This window comes from Mandrillus leucophaeus, unplaced genomic scaffold, assembly GCF_000951045.1.
Source record: "Mandrillus leucophaeus isolate KB7577 unplaced genomic scaffold, Mleu.le_1.0 Scaffold171, whole genome shotgun sequence".
NCBI lineage: Eukaryota > Metazoa > Chordata > Mammalia > Primates > Cercopithecidae > Mandrillus > Mandrillus leucophaeus.
In genome coordinates, this window is record NW_012101710.1 from 1,456,891 (window position 1) to 1,472,437 (window position 15,547).

General features: G+C 40.1%; 1 protein-coding gene across 1 annotated transcript in view; it reads right to left on the reverse strand.

The window, feature by feature from the left end:
- SDK1 (sidekick cell adhesion molecule 1) overlaps window positions 1-15,547 on the reverse strand; it is a 707,360-nt gene that overhangs the window by 674,469 nt on the left and 17,344 nt on the right. The window contains exons 3-4 of the mRNA XM_011976935.1: window positions 3,386-3,492; window positions 370-517 (exon numbers count right to left, since the gene is read on the reverse strand). Of these exons, the coding sequence (XP_011832325.1) occupies window positions 370-517; window positions 3,386-3,492 (255 nt within the window). The remainder of the gene's footprint in view (window positions 1-369; window positions 518-3,385; window positions 3,493-15,547) is intronic.

A 15,547-nucleotide genomic window follows, 5' to 3' on the forward strand; every position in this document is an offset into this window, starting at 1 on the left:
GGGTGCCTGTAGTCCCAGCTACTCGGGAGGCTAAGGCAGGAGAATGGCGTGAACCCAGGAGGCGGAGCTTGCAGTGAGCCAAGATGGTGCCACTGCACTCCAGCCTGGGCGACAGAGGCAGACTCAGTCTCAGAACAAAATAAAACAAAAGAAAAAAAGAAAAATATTACACGGTTGTTTGCTTGAAATGTTTAAAAATATGCAAGCCAGTCCTAAAACAGCTGTTTGTTAAAGATTAGGATAGGACCCCTAGACTAGTTTGCTCTTTTCAAACCATTGGTAACCTTAATTGGTACACTTACTGTGTAGATGGTGCCAGCAAATGACATTAAAATTGTATTTGAAGCTTTAATGTTTGGAGCAACTTACATTCTGTTGCTTGGAATAATCTTGTGCCCTTCTCTAAACCAAGTCACTTGAGGTCTGGGGTAGCTGGTGATGGGCAGCAGGTTTAGAATTGCTGCACGTCCTTGAGGAACTGTTTTCCTCTGGTCCGTATCCGTGAAACTTCCCATGTCTGCAGAGAAAAAGAGCGCTTTCAAGTTCTAGAAAACATTTTTCGGGGAGGGAAGGGGTCACAGATGGAAACAGGTACGTGTTACAGTGAAGTCACTGATGCTGCCACATGTCACACCAGGACAAGTGAGACTGCAGGGCAGCGCTGACCAACGCGCATCTGCCTGTGAGTGAAGCACAGGACAAGCCAAGCCACGCGCCTCTGAAGCGCCCACGCTGCGCGTTCGTCAGCAAAGCCACATGGTGTTTGTCCTACCTGACAATACAAGGGAACGTCTGCAACTGTCTGATACTGAAAATGAAGTGCTGAAGCCATCCTAGAACCACATAAAGCAGTTTTCTCAGAAACTGTCAGAAAATGCATCTGGATGCCTCCTAGCTCATAAATCTTTCAAACCTGTTCCAGCCCGGCACCAGCCCCTCAGCTTGTTCCCTTCAGCTTGTTCCCTTCATTTGTGAGGTCACTGTCTCCCGCACAGATCTTTTGGGAGCAATACTTCCTAACCACTGAAGAGTCTATACAGCATTCCCCCACTCCCATACTGTTGACTTAATTTGGGGCAACTAGTCTTTGTTCCAGTATTTGTTCTACTAGTAAAAAACGTTTAAAAAATGGAGTCACAGGACAAAACACAGCTATTAGAATGTAGGTATAAACGGCTAATTTTAAAATTAGTAACATTTGAAATTTTTGAATAAAATTCCATATGATGGTCAGATGCAAATAAAAATATACAAATAGATAAGGCAAAATAGTGTATTTTTATTTAAATGTAAATAAGTTTGAAATATTCCATGGAAGTGCTCTATTATCAATGTCTTCTGGAGTTGAAAGACATTTTCTATGTGATAGTATCTAATATTTGAGGGAAAAGATGAAACAAACCAACAAAACAGATTAGAAAAATATTCATATTTTAAAAGAAAATGAAATTTGTTATCAAAGCAAAGGAGAAAAGAAAGATTTAAAAAAAAAATCTAAAGGCAGAGCAGTGGTTGTCATCTATAATCCCAACACTTTGGGAGGCCAAGGCGGGTGGATCACCTGAGGTCAGGAGTTTGAGACCAGCCTGGCCAATATGGTGAAACCCCATCTCTACTAAAAATACAAAAATCAGCTGGGTGTGGTGGTGGGCGCCTATAATCCCAGTTGCTCGGGAGGCTAAAGCAGGAGAATCACTTGAACCTGGGAGGCGGAGGTTGCAGTGAGCCAAGATTATGCCACTGCACTCCACTCTGGGCAACAGAGGCAGACTCCGTCTCAAAAAAGAAAAGAAAAAAAAAATCTAAGAGCTAGAGATACAGAATAGGCACTAAAACATTAAGCAAAATTCAATTTTATAAGACAGAATATAATAATTTTGAAGCTCTTCTTAAAACATAATTTAGGTATTGATCTTCACTCTAATAATTACATTTTCAATCATTCAACTGAATAAAAGTTCTCAATTATTCTGCAACATTCTTCGACATCACAATTTAGAAAAACTTAAGCCTTCCTAGTGATTTTAAAAAGCAAACATGTATAGCATCACCACTTCACCCAATCATTAGGCTTATGGTAGAATAACTAGATATTTATTTTATTTCACCTACTCACACTGAAAGCTACAAGCCTTAATTGGGGTTAAAATGACAAATGAGGAAATTCTGTCATCACCAAAAAGTACAGCCCAACTCAGGAGCTCTTTCATTCTCTAAAGTTTATAATGATATATTAAAATGTAATCTAACATCTTACAACATTGTTTTGCTTACTTTTAAACAAAGAGAAATTTTGGTAGTACATTCAAGATATAATAAATATAATAAAACAAGTCAGGCTCACTCCTGTAATCCCAGCACTTTGGGAGGCTAGAGCAGGAGAATCACTTGAGGCCAGGCATTAGAGACCAACCTGGGCAATGCAGTGAGATCCCTCCCCTACCAAAAACAAAAGAAATTAGCCAGATTAGCCAGGCATGGGGCACACATCTGTGGTCCCAGCTACTCGGGAGGCTGAGGAGGGAGGATCACTTGAGCCCAGTTCAAGCTTGCAGTGAGCTATGTTTGTGCCACTGCACTCCAGCCTGAGAGACAGAGATAGACCCTGCCTCAAATATATATTTATTTATATATATATAACATATATCACATATATATGACATATAATTATATGTTATGTCTCTATTTTATATACACATATGTACGTAAGGTAAAGTAGGCAGTCCATTTTTACTCTTCACAGATTTTGAATTAGAAAAAGGACTAAATACTTTGCATAGGCCAAGTTTGCTCTCCTGTTTCTCCTCAAGACTACATGAAAATTTAAGCTTCCTGCATTCTTGATGTCTCCTTCGTTTACTTTTACAAGTTTCATTCTCCAAAAAGGATCTGCTGAATAAAGAATTAATAAATCACTATATCACATGAATACCATCGGGGACGCTCACTATCCATGTGCTTTTTGTGGTGCGGCGTAAAGATTTCTAAACAAATCGTCACTGGAAAGAACTGACAATGAACGAACTTTGACCTAAATGGGCTGAACTTTATACTTTAATAACATTTTGAATCCAAACATAGTGCAATCTAAGAGCAGCTGATTCATAAGACAGAAGGTATCCCATTCACTTTTTCATCCTCCCCGGGGCCTTGTAGGAACCTGAGTCTTTTCAAATGAAGAAAAGTGGCCTTTGCCTCATCAGCCCCTCGCCCGGCCAGTCACGCTGGCTGCTTACTTATCTCTCACTGAGTTGAGCAATTATTCTACCCGGAATAGGACCAAAGATAAAATCTTAGTTCCTACAACGGTGAAAAGTGATTCTGATTTACTCCCCAGCGACACTCTGTTCTGCAACATTTGGACATCTCCGTACTGTACACATACATGCGACTTGAACTTCTGATTTTCTTTGCAGGAGTGCTCCCATTCTGTTTCGCACCACGCAGCGGTAAAACCCAGCATCGAGCTTCTGCAAAGATGGAATAATATACCTGTTGAATAGCAAAAAGAAGTGTTAATGCTTACATCCAGTGTTCAACAGTTATATCTAACCATTAGGTGCTATTTTATCAAACAGCACTGGCATCTCATCTAGTCTATGCTCAACGAATATTTTATTTTTGGTAACCTAGTATCTGCACAATCCTTCCCTAACCATGAGACTAACTAGAACTACCGTTTATTTCTGAGATGATTGCCCTGATACCTGTCTCGCCAACTGGGCTATAAATATCACCCAAAGCTAGGATCTGCTTCTGTCTTATTCATCATTGTAACCGTGGTAGCTAGCACAGCGCCATGCACACAGGGGATATAACTCACAACTGGCTGAATGAGAAAGGTTAAATCATTAAAAGTCACTGCATTTAAACTAGCCCTCTCAATCAAAAATCATTTATAACTCTCTCTCTGTAGAACGTCAGAATTTCCAAAGATTATTTCTAGAACTGACAACAGTCTGAACATGATGCCTTGTGTCACTCCACACAAAGGGGCAAAGAACACTTTCAGGATGAGATGTAGAACTCGTCAGGGCAGAGAAAGCAATGCCATCAGGACGTCTCTCTCCAGTCACCAACGTGGACGTCTCTCAGTATAATGTATTCGCTTCCTTTCCTGACTTCTCCACGTATGCCCTGATGTTAACTTTAAAAACTTTTTCAGAGGTTAAAAAGTCATTTCATATGTATTTTCCACTTCTGCAACTGTAAGTAATCATCCTTCAAATCCATGCCTGTCTACACTTTTTAGTATAATTTCAAAGGAAAAAAAAATAATTAAAAGACAGAGTTTCTATAAAAGCCTTGCTTTAGGTTTACTGCTGGTTTTGTAAATTAGGATGTTTTAAAATCCACCAGCAAGTAAAGATAGGTAACCAACAGCCACTTGAAATGAGTCTTACAACTCTGGAGCCCACTCCTTCTAAGCTGCCCAAGATGGTACAGTAATTGAGTTGTCGGCCACATTCACAGACAAATTAAGAGTAAGGTGTGAGCAAACTATATAGCTAAGAAAGAGTTAATATCTAGGCCGGGTGCAGTGGCTCAAGCCTGTAATCCCAGCACTTTGGGAGGCTGAGGCAGGCAGATCACTTGAGGTCAGGAGTTTGAAACCAGCTTAGCCAACATGGTGAAACCCAGTCTGTACTAAAAACACAAAAATTAGCCAGTGTGGTGGCACACGCCCATAATCCCAGCTACCTGGGGGGCTGAGGCAGGAGAATCGCTTGAATCCAGGAGGCGGAGCTTGCAGTGAGCTGAGATCCGGCCACTGCACTCCAGCCTGGGCGACAGCACGAGACTCCGTCTCAAAAAAAAAGAAAGAGTTAATATCCAAAATACATGAGAGGTCAGGCGTGGTGGCTTCTGCCTGTAATCCCAGAGGCTGAGGCAGGCAGATCACTTGAGGTCAGGAGTTTGAAACCAGCTTAGCCAACATGGTGAAACCCAGTCTGTACTAAAAACACAAAAATTAGCCAGTGTGGTGGCACACGCCCATAATCCCAGCTACCTGGGGGGCTGAAACAGGAGAATCACTTGAACCCGGGAGGCAGACGTTGCAGTGAGCTGAGATTGCAGCACTGCACTCCAGCCTAGGTGAGAGAGCAAGACCCTGTCTCAGAACACACACACACACACACACACACACACACACTACATCATGAAAAAATAGCTTTAAAAAAGCCCCTTAATTTTAATAAGAGCAAAGATACTAGACAGACATTTCTCCAAAGCCACACAAATGGTCAACAGGTATATGAAAAAGGGCTCAATGTCCCTAATCATCAGGGAAATGCAAACCCCAATCACAGTGAGATGTCTTTGTACTCCTGTTAGGATGGCTACTACCAAAAAATGAAAAATAAATGTTGCTGATGACTTGGAGAAAAAGGAACTACTAAACATGGGAATGTAAGTTGGTGTAGCCACTATGGAAAATAGTAGAGCGGTTTCTTACAACATTACACATACAACGACCACATGACCCCCAAATCCCACTTCTGGGTATATTTCCCAAGAACTGAAATAAGGATCTCAGATGTCTGCACTCCCACATCTACTGTAGCATTATCCACAATTAGCCAAGACATGAACAACCCAGGTGTCCGCTGGGGAATGGGGAAAGCAAATATGGTGTATACACGCAATGGAATATTATTCAGCCTTAAAAAGAAGGAAATCCTGGCATTTGCTACATAGCATGATATCCTTTAGGTTCATCTAAGTGAAGTAAACCAGACACAAGGACAAATCCTACCTGATACTCTTATACTCTTATAAGAATAAGAGGAATCTAAAATAGTCAAGTTCATAGAAGCAGAGAGTGAAATGGTGGCCATTAAGGGGTACAGGGGAGGGGAAATGGGGAAGAATGCAGGGGCAGGAAGTTTTGGCTATACTAGATGAGTGAGTCCTACAGAGCTACTGTACAGGATAGCGTCTGCAGGAATCATACTGCATTACATAAAGTTTACTAAGGGGGTAAGTCTTCTGTGTTTTTATCACACAAAATAATAATGAACTTCTGGAGGTGGAGAGATTTATGCCATATATGGTGGTGAAAGTTTCAAGGGCATATAATTATCTCCCAACTCATCAAGTTGTATACATTGGATATGTACAGCTTTTTCTATTGTTGATCATATTAAAAAATAAAAGTGAAGGTATGCAACATTGCAGTTGAATAAGGTACATCATATTTGAACAAAAAACAAAAGAGTAAGACATGAGGCTTAGATGCTTTTCACATATGGGAAGGTGTCTATCAAAACAAAGAAAAGGAACCAGCCTGGGCAATACGGTGGAACTCTGTCTCTACAAAAAAAATACAAAAATTAGCCAGGTGTGGTGGTGTGAGCCTATAATCCCAGCTCCTTGGGGCCTGAGGTGGGAAGATCACCTGAGCCTGGGAGGCGGAGGTTGCAGTGAGCCAAAATCGTGCCATTGCACTCCAGCCTGGGTGACAGAGCCAGATCCTGTCTCAAAAAAAAAAAAAGAAAGAAAGAAAAAGAAAAGAAAAGGAGCTCAAATACGAATAGACTATTTTCCACAAAGGGAAGAAGAAAACATAATGATGGTATACTTTACCCCCAAAAAAAGATGTTCCAGTAATACCTGTCTACAATTTTAAAGTATTTCCTTTTACAAAGTATAACCAGAGAAACTTTTTCAAAATCAAGTAGAAAACAAAGTGTGTGCTATGCTGTATTTGCTCAGTTCCCAAGCATACCTTGAATCACTTATATTCAACAAATTGCTCATGTTTTTATTCAAGTATGTACAATTAGGCAACCTGAAAAAGGAACTGATAGGCATAATTTTAAGTGACTAAAACATTTGGACAACACAGGTAATTCAAGATTAAGCAAAAATTAATCAAACTATGTTTTCCCCTCTGATAATCTTCTTGAGCTCCTAGGGGAGGATTAACAAAATCTTTTGTGAAGAGAAAAAATATTGCTGAGTTTTAATCTTAAAAGTTTTATTCTTTATGTGGAATAGTTCATGTAAAACAAAATTAATTAGTGAATACAATCACAATAATAAAGAGCCAATGCCATTTATTTAAATTACAAATCCAGACCAGGAGTATGTGCAGCTTTGATTATTACATGCTATGATTACAATAGAGGGGAGTTTTGAGATTAGCTTAAAACAAAAGTCAAGAAAAGTTTTTGGAAAGAAATAGCACAAGTCATTGCAGTAGGTATTTGAAACACTACAAAGACAGTTTTATCATTGCAACATAACCATATTTATATGATTGCTCATTCTACTTTTTTCTGTTTTTCAGTACCTAAGTAGGTCTTAAATTCTTATGAATTTCTATAGTAATCCTATGTACTAATGCACAAAAATAGAACTACTTTCAAACAACAGGGAGAAATAGAGACAAAATTGAATATTAAGCATATGCTGTTTTGTACCATCTCTTTAGTCTAATGTCTCACCAGGGAAAAAAATATGAAAAAAGTTGCAAAGTCCTCCACCTATTACGGGAATTCCTACACAAATTATGTTCACCTAACAGATGGGAATATTCATTGTAAGTCTATTGTTTATAAACACACATTTTTAAGCAGGCAAAGTTTCCTGGCTCTTTACAAGAAAGTATGATAAAATCTTAGCACCATATGCCACTAAAATATAGAAAATGCCTGTTCCTGTTTCAAATCAACACAGCAGGGAATGTTTGCACTCACTCTATCAAGGCAGAATTCTACTCAACGAACACAGTGTTTTCCAGGGCCAGTTCATCATCAGGAATGGCAAAGAAAATAAAACACAAAATCCAAACAAAAACCAAGGCTTAAATGTCCATTTCTGCTAATAGGAGAAAGCCTCAGTTGTGACCTGCATCTCTGAGTGGACCACTGGAACAACGCTAGAATTTCTCTAGGAAGCAGGATCAGGTCCATCTCAGACCAGGAACAATTGCTTGGACTAGACATCTGACATGTTCAGTCTACCTAGGAGCTGAACCACTTCCCTGTATTTGGAGAATTCTCCACCCTATGAGCTTTTGTGTAGATGGGGCTTATCTCAATTAAAGGCTGAAAGGACCACATCTGGAGATTCCCAGACCACTGCCTCCACAGGTACCAGGTCTGACACATAGCATGGCCAATTAGACACACTTGCTCTGGATTTTTAAATCTGGAGCTGGTGATGCCCAGGAAGAGGGCTAAAGGAGAACTCATCTGACAGCAGCAGTGGCAGCAGTGGTGAGGGCACAGGGGAGCCCTAGTCCAAGGGAGTAGCGGAGTGTCCAGTGCCAACTGGGGCAGTGGCTCAAGCAGTGATGGCCAGTGTTCAGAGGGGCCAGCAGCAGGACCCTCATGGGACCGGTTCTGGAGTGACTGTGGCTCACTCTGTTCATGCCCAATCTCCAGGTTGCCCAGTGACTGACTCTAAGGGTACCCCAATATCCACGCAACAGCTCACACAAGAGAAAGTTGGTTTCTGTGGCTTTAGAACCCTTCAAAATTCCACGCCCTAGAACATAGCCAAAATAATTTTTGCTGAAATATATTCTAAAGTTACTAGGTGCTCACCAAGGTCATAGCAAAACCTAAATAATACCTCATAGAATCATTTCTTTTTTTCTGAAAAAACAAACAAACAAACAAACACACAAAAAAAACATGGCTTCCTGGTAAACCACCAAAAATCACTGGAAGATAAAGAATCCCCTCAAACTGGGACACATTTACCTGTTACAAGAAGTTCCCTTGAGTATGAGCCACTAAAATTTTAGAAAACATCTGACAAAATACTACTTTAGTTACTGTTCAGCGGTCCTTTCCAAGCACCGCCAGATGCGATGACTGAGTCTAACTGTCACAGGCCAAAACCACAGCCTCAGTGCAGATGAGAATATTTACACTTCCCCTAGGTGGTCAGGGAACCTCATTTGATTCATAAGAAAAAATTTACATATTCATTAAAATTAGTTGTAAGATTTTTCTTTCTCAATGGTGGGGGGACTGTCAATATCCATTTTATGTCACTTTAGATACGACTATTCCCCACAATAGTAATTTTTATGCTGGTATGAAAATATCTATTTTGCATGAAAATAAGCAACCAAGTTCTATAATAAGCTTTTATACCTTGGACCAAAGCCTATTCTTATTCTTAAAGTAAAAAAAAAAAAAAGGTTAAGGTAAAAATAACTGTAAGCCATTTATGTCCTTCTTGGAAATACATCAATTCTCTTTTTTTTGGCATGGCATGATAAATAATTGTTTTCAATTTTATTTTTATAAATTTTCTAGGTGAAATTTAAAAACATCCAAAGTGGGATGAGTCTATAGCAGGTTTTCTCCTGAAGCAAAATAATGAAATGAAAAACTCAGACTGTCCCATAACAAGCTATCACAGAAAAAGAAAACCACAAGAAAAATTCAGACTGAAATTTGTTAAGAAAGAGATATATATGTGAATCTGATGGTGTATACAGCTCACTAATAGGCCTTAGGCATGGGGCAAGCTGAGGTTAAGTTTTTAGTTCTTTCAAAAGAATTGGAGTAATCAATATGAAGTTAAATTAAACAGTACGGTAACAATGGAAGCTATACAAAGGGAACACAATATTTGTAAAAGTTATTTAATGTGTATTTTATTTCAAAATTCATATTAAATTGAGAAGGGCAATAAACAGGTCCCTGTGTGGAAGGGTCTAAGGAATTTGTAGCACTTGTTTCAGGAATATAAATTTGACGAATATAAGCTCTCCTGATATCAATTAGATGCTAATCTTCCACAACCTTTTTATTGATGTCATACCATGAATGACTACATTTAAACTTTATCTTCATTAATAGTTATGAAAGCCAATCCAAAGACTAAAGAATTAATGTTGAAATGTTCCTAACACTCCTCCTCTGGGATTCCCATTCATGTGATTTTCTCTAACAAAAACAATGCTTTGGGGATCATTCATTCTTCATTCATTCCCACTTTTCCTTATTAAATCAGGGGCAGAAAGTGTGCAATCCATATTTAGTAAAGCACGAACAGATGACTAGAACCGTCTGTCAAATCTACTGTGAGGATTAATTGCTCTCTCAAGTCGGTAAAAAAGGAATTTCAGAAAACCTTCAGGAAAGAGGACATTTACTTTGCTTAGGGATAAAAATCTTTTATTGCATGTCTGTTGACTTAATTCTTTATAATGCCAGGTTCTCTATAACATAAAAGTTGGGGACCATTACATCAAGGATTAAAGTATGAAGGCAAATGTTAGTTTCTGCATAATAAAAAAAAAAAAATCCATTCCAACGCACAATGGTAAAAGGACCTAAACCACTCTATTAAGCATTATAAGCATGAACAAATTAAAAACGTAAATTTTAAAAGCTTCCATTTCTCTCACTTGGGAGTATTTATCAACAATGAATTATGTTACAGTGTAGTTTGGTCAATTCTGGCTAAAGGTCTTCACTTAGCTTCCACAATGATCCCTAAACAAAGAACCAATAATTATCTAAATCCAAATCATTTCGGATGAGAACCTTAAAAACCCTAATGCTAATTCTGCCTCAGAGATTCTCCATAAACATTCATATCTGTTGTGACCATACAGAGTTCCAAAAAGCAGTCAAACCGAAGCCAGAAATAAATACAAATAACACTCAACTTTGTGGGGAGAATATGAATGTGAGGTCACACCACATTAATATTATGGATGTAAATTAAATGAGATAGCACCTTTTGTCCTTGCTGTTGCAAGATAGGCACTTCATAGAGGACAGGAGCCAAGAGGAGTTAACTAGAAGAAGAGAGTTGACATAAACCAAGGTTAGGAAAATTAAAGCTGAACATCAAGATGGACAACTAGAGAAATTATGCCCTTTTCAAGAAGATGTAGATGGGAGTCACACACAATTAGGTTGGGTGATGAGGAAATCAACTGAGAAAAGAGTTCTCAATTAAACATAATAGCCTCTTCTTCTTGGTGAGTACAAAGAGAACGCAATAGATTAAAACAAAACAAAAAGCATGTAGAAGCTGAGTGTGGTGGCTCACATCTATAATCCCAGCACTTTGGGAGGCCAAGGTGGGTGGATCGCTTCAGCCCAGGAGTTTGAGACCAGCCTGGGCAACATGGTGAAACCCTGTCTCTACTAAACATACAAAAATTAACCAGGCGTGATGGCATGTGCCTGTAGTCCCAGCTACTCGGGAGGCTGAGGTGGGGGGAATCATTTGAGCTGGGGTGGCAGAAGTTGGAGTGAACCATTGCACCACTGCACTCCAGCCTGGGCAACAAAGTGACACCCTGTCTCTGGAAAAAAAAAAAAAAAAAATCATGTAGAGAAATCTTCTCCACAGCTTAGTGATGAATTTTAGATTTTAGTCATGTAATTTGTCTCAGGGTCTTGAGCCTGAAGAATATCACCATGGGACTGTTTGGAAAAAATGGACCTGTTAATAATATTAAGCCTTCAGATACATAAACACAGTGTATCTGCGCATTGATTTAGGTCTTCTTTTTCTTCTCTCTCTCAGCATTGTTTGTAGTTTTCAGTGTAAATGTCTTACAGACCCTTTGTCAGATTTATCCTTACTTCAGATTTTTTTGTACTATCTTAAATTTTTTTTTTCTTCTTCTTGAAACGGAGTTTTGCTCTTGCACCCAGGCTGCAGGGCAATGGCACAATCTCGGCTCACTGCAACCTCTGCCTCCTGGGTTCAAGGGATTCTCCTGCCTCAACCTCCCAAGTAACTGGGATTACAGGCATGCACCACCATGCCCATCCTACCTTAAATTTTAAATATATAATTTTCAGATTTTTTTTGCTAGTACACAGAAATATAATTCTTATATGTTGATCTTCTATCTTGTAATGTTGCTAAACTCACTTATTAGCAGCTTTTTAAAAATATGTAACATATTTTCTACATAAATAATGATGTAACTTGAAAATTCAGTTTTACTTCTTCCTTTGCAATCTGGATGCCTCTTACTTCTTTTTCTTGCCTTACTGCACTGGCTGGTAACTCCAGTAATTAGGATTTGCAAATTTGAAAAAATTATTTCTTCAAATATTTTTCCTCCCACTGCCTCCTTTGGGGATTCCAATTATGCATCTATTAGGCTATCTGAAGCTTTCCCACAACTCATTTGTGGCCTTTTCATCGTGTTTGGTTTTTTTTTTCTATCTGCCTTTTATTTTGGATAGTTCTATTGCTATATCTTTATTAATATCTTCTTCTGTGATGTCAAGTCTCCTGATAGCCCCATCCAGTGTTTATCTCACACATGATGGTTTTCATCTTTATAAGTTTGATTTCTACCTTTTTTGTGTTTTTCACGTCTCTACGTTGATCATAGGTTATACAGTTATAGCTGTTTCATTATCTTTCTCTGTTAATTCTAATAACCGTGTCAGTTCTGGCTTGGTTTCAATCAGTTGATTTTTCTCTTTGTTATGGGTCATGCTTTCCTGCATCTGTATATGCTTGATGATCTTTGATTAGAGTTTAGACACTGTGAATTCTCCCTTGTTGGGTCCTGGAAATTCTTGCATTCCTATAAATATTCATTAACTTTGTTCTCTGATACTGTGAAGATATTGAGCAGTAGTTGGATCCTTTTGGGTCTTGCTTTTCAAGACTTGTTAGGCAGAACCAGAGCAGGATTTGGTCTAGGGCTAACCATTCTCAAGACCCAAGACAACTCTGTGTAGGTTATCTGATAAACTCATGAATACGACGTTTGACGGTTTGGCTGGTGAGAACAGACACTCCGCCAAGTCCTGTGTAAGCATAGGGAACATTGCCTCTAATCTTCTTGGATAGTCCTTTCCCTTGCCTGGGGTAGTTTTCTCACATGAATGTGCTGATGAATATTCTGCCAAACACTCAAGGTGGACCCTCTGGAGGTCTCCAGCATTCTTTCTCTATGTAGTGCTCTCTTATCCAGTACCCTGCCCTTAGAAATCTCACTGCCTAGATCTTTCCAAACTCTCAGCTCTCTTCAACTCAGAAAGTCCTCTAGGTTCTGCCTGGGTTTTCCTTCTCTATGCCACAGCCTAGAAATCCCCTCAAGGCAGTAAGCAGAGGGCAATCATAAGGCTCCCCTTGTTTGTCTTCTATCTCTCAGCGATCACATTCTTTCACTGCCTGATATCCAATGTCTTGAGAACTGTTCATATTTTTTGTCCAGTTTTACAGTTGTTTCAAATGAGGCAGTAAATCAGATCCCAATTACTTTATCTTGGCCCAGGTTGCCAGTTTTTAGGGAGACAAAGAAGAAGAAAGGACTCAGCCATAGAATTAGACAACAGTTCTAGAAGCTGCCCTTTCACGTAAGCCACATATCCCAGCATAAGGGATGCTGCCAGAGATATCTGTTGTGGATAAGGATGTTGTGGGGAGTCTCTAGTAGCCCCAAAGAAGAGTCAAGCATGCATCTGTAAGGTCCTGGAATAAGATGATGCCTTCTGCAGAAGGGAACTACGTACATTGAAGGGCAACTTCTGATGTCCTTAGGACAAACTGAAGTCCTGACCCCATAGGTATTAAGAAAACATGCCAGACTGGGAACATAGTGAGATCCCATCTCTACAAAATATACATATCTTGTATATACATCTATACACTCTAGCCTAAGCAACAGAGCAAGACTCTATCTTGAAAGAAAGAAAATATGCAACTGGAGATAAGCATGAGAAGGCAATTAACAGAACTATGTAGCCATAAGAGTAAGACTACTCTCTCAGTTATACACAGGCCTCACCGACTGATAGAACAGTTAAACACTCAGGCCTGGGATTATACATGGGTCGCCGTGATCCGGAAAATGAAGATGTCACACTACCGCCTTACTCGTGTGTGGCGAAAGGGAGCACGGTGAAGGAAGAATCTTCCAAGCAGACGGAGCTGCAAGTAGTACCTTTGGTCCTTAACTTTGAATGGGGAGAGATTTGAGAAAGAAATGGGTTGGGAATGGATGTAAAGAGACACTTGGGCACTGACAACTTGCTTGGCTGATGGGAAAGAGGCCTGAGAGAAATAGGACTGGAAATTCAGAAACAAAGAAAGTCATTTGTTAAAAACCCAATGGGGGTGGCTGACGTATGTGGATTTTTGATATCACTAGAGAGCATCCACTTCAGATAAGGCACTCATCAATCAATTGAAGAGGATGACTCAACTGTGGTTGTCATTTAGATTTCTTCTCAACTAATAAAATGGGACATAAACCGGTCATGTTGGCAAGGACTGAGGCTATGAGTGAATCCGACAGCAACAGCTCCTCCTCACCAAAGCTAATCTGGCTTTTGCCAATGCCAGATGCCAAACCTGGCAACGGCAGAGACTGATGCTGAACCAACAGTGCAACATGATTCTTCAAGCTGGCCACTTGCGACTGGCTGCTTATATCTGGCCTTTCTACCAAGGAAACATGCAGTGACTCTTCCTAATCAAACTCAGTATCTCCTCTGGATACGGACCTGCCTTCTCTGTTCATTGACTCAGCCAGCACCACAATCTGGAAGCTTGAATACCTAATCTATACGCATGGCAGCCTGCACAGCATTGCCGCAGATCAGGGACTCATTGTACTTACTGAAAGAGGTATGAGAACAGGCACTTTCCCCAGGGGATCAGGTAGGCCTAGCAGATATTGCATCACCTGGAAGTAGCCACACTAATAGGATAATAGGATTCAGAACAACGCCTGGTAGTGTTAGCTGGACATGGTGGCTCATGCCTGTAATCTCAACACTTGGGGAGGCCGAGCTGGGTCAATCACTTGAGCCCAGGAATTTGAGACCAGCCTGGGCAACATGGTAAAACCCTGTGTCTACAAAAAAAATAATAAAAGAATTAGCTGGGCATGGTGGTGTGTGCCTGTACTCCTAGCTACGTGGGAAGCTGAGGTCGGAGGATGAACTGAGCCCGGAAGGTCGAGGCTGCAATGAACTGTGACTGTGCCACTGCACTTCAACCTGGGCAGCAAGGCAAGACCCTGTCTCAAAAAAAAAAAAAAAAAAGGTTAAACCTAAGGTCAAGATATGATTGGTCCCTATTCTGGCCATCTATTTGGTTTTTTCCCCCCAACTTTAGGCTCTTTTGGATTACAGACCTGAGTTCTCGGGTGAGGGAAGATATCCCATAGAAGAAAAAGGGATCCAGAGAATTGGACTCTTTAATACATCCTAGTCACTTTGTGCACTTCATGCAAGTGGGCTGGTGAAAAAGAAAGGCATTGCTACACTGATGGAGGTAATGACTCTAATTACCCTGAGACATTGGGGCTGGTGCCACACAGCAGAGGTGAGGAGGAGAGAAGTCACTGGGGTATCCTAGTGCTCGCAAGACCAGTTGCAATTAGAGAATCCACGGCTCAACAGAAGCAAGACAACTAAAAGCTGAGATGAGGGCCTGGGCCACCCAGCACCAAGCAAATTCGACTAGCTGAGGAGCAGGCTGAGATTCACGCATACCTAGAACGGGCAGGAGAAAATACATACACCCATTATAGCCTTGAGACTTGGTCTAGTGAGAAAAACAGCTTGTTCCACTAACTCTC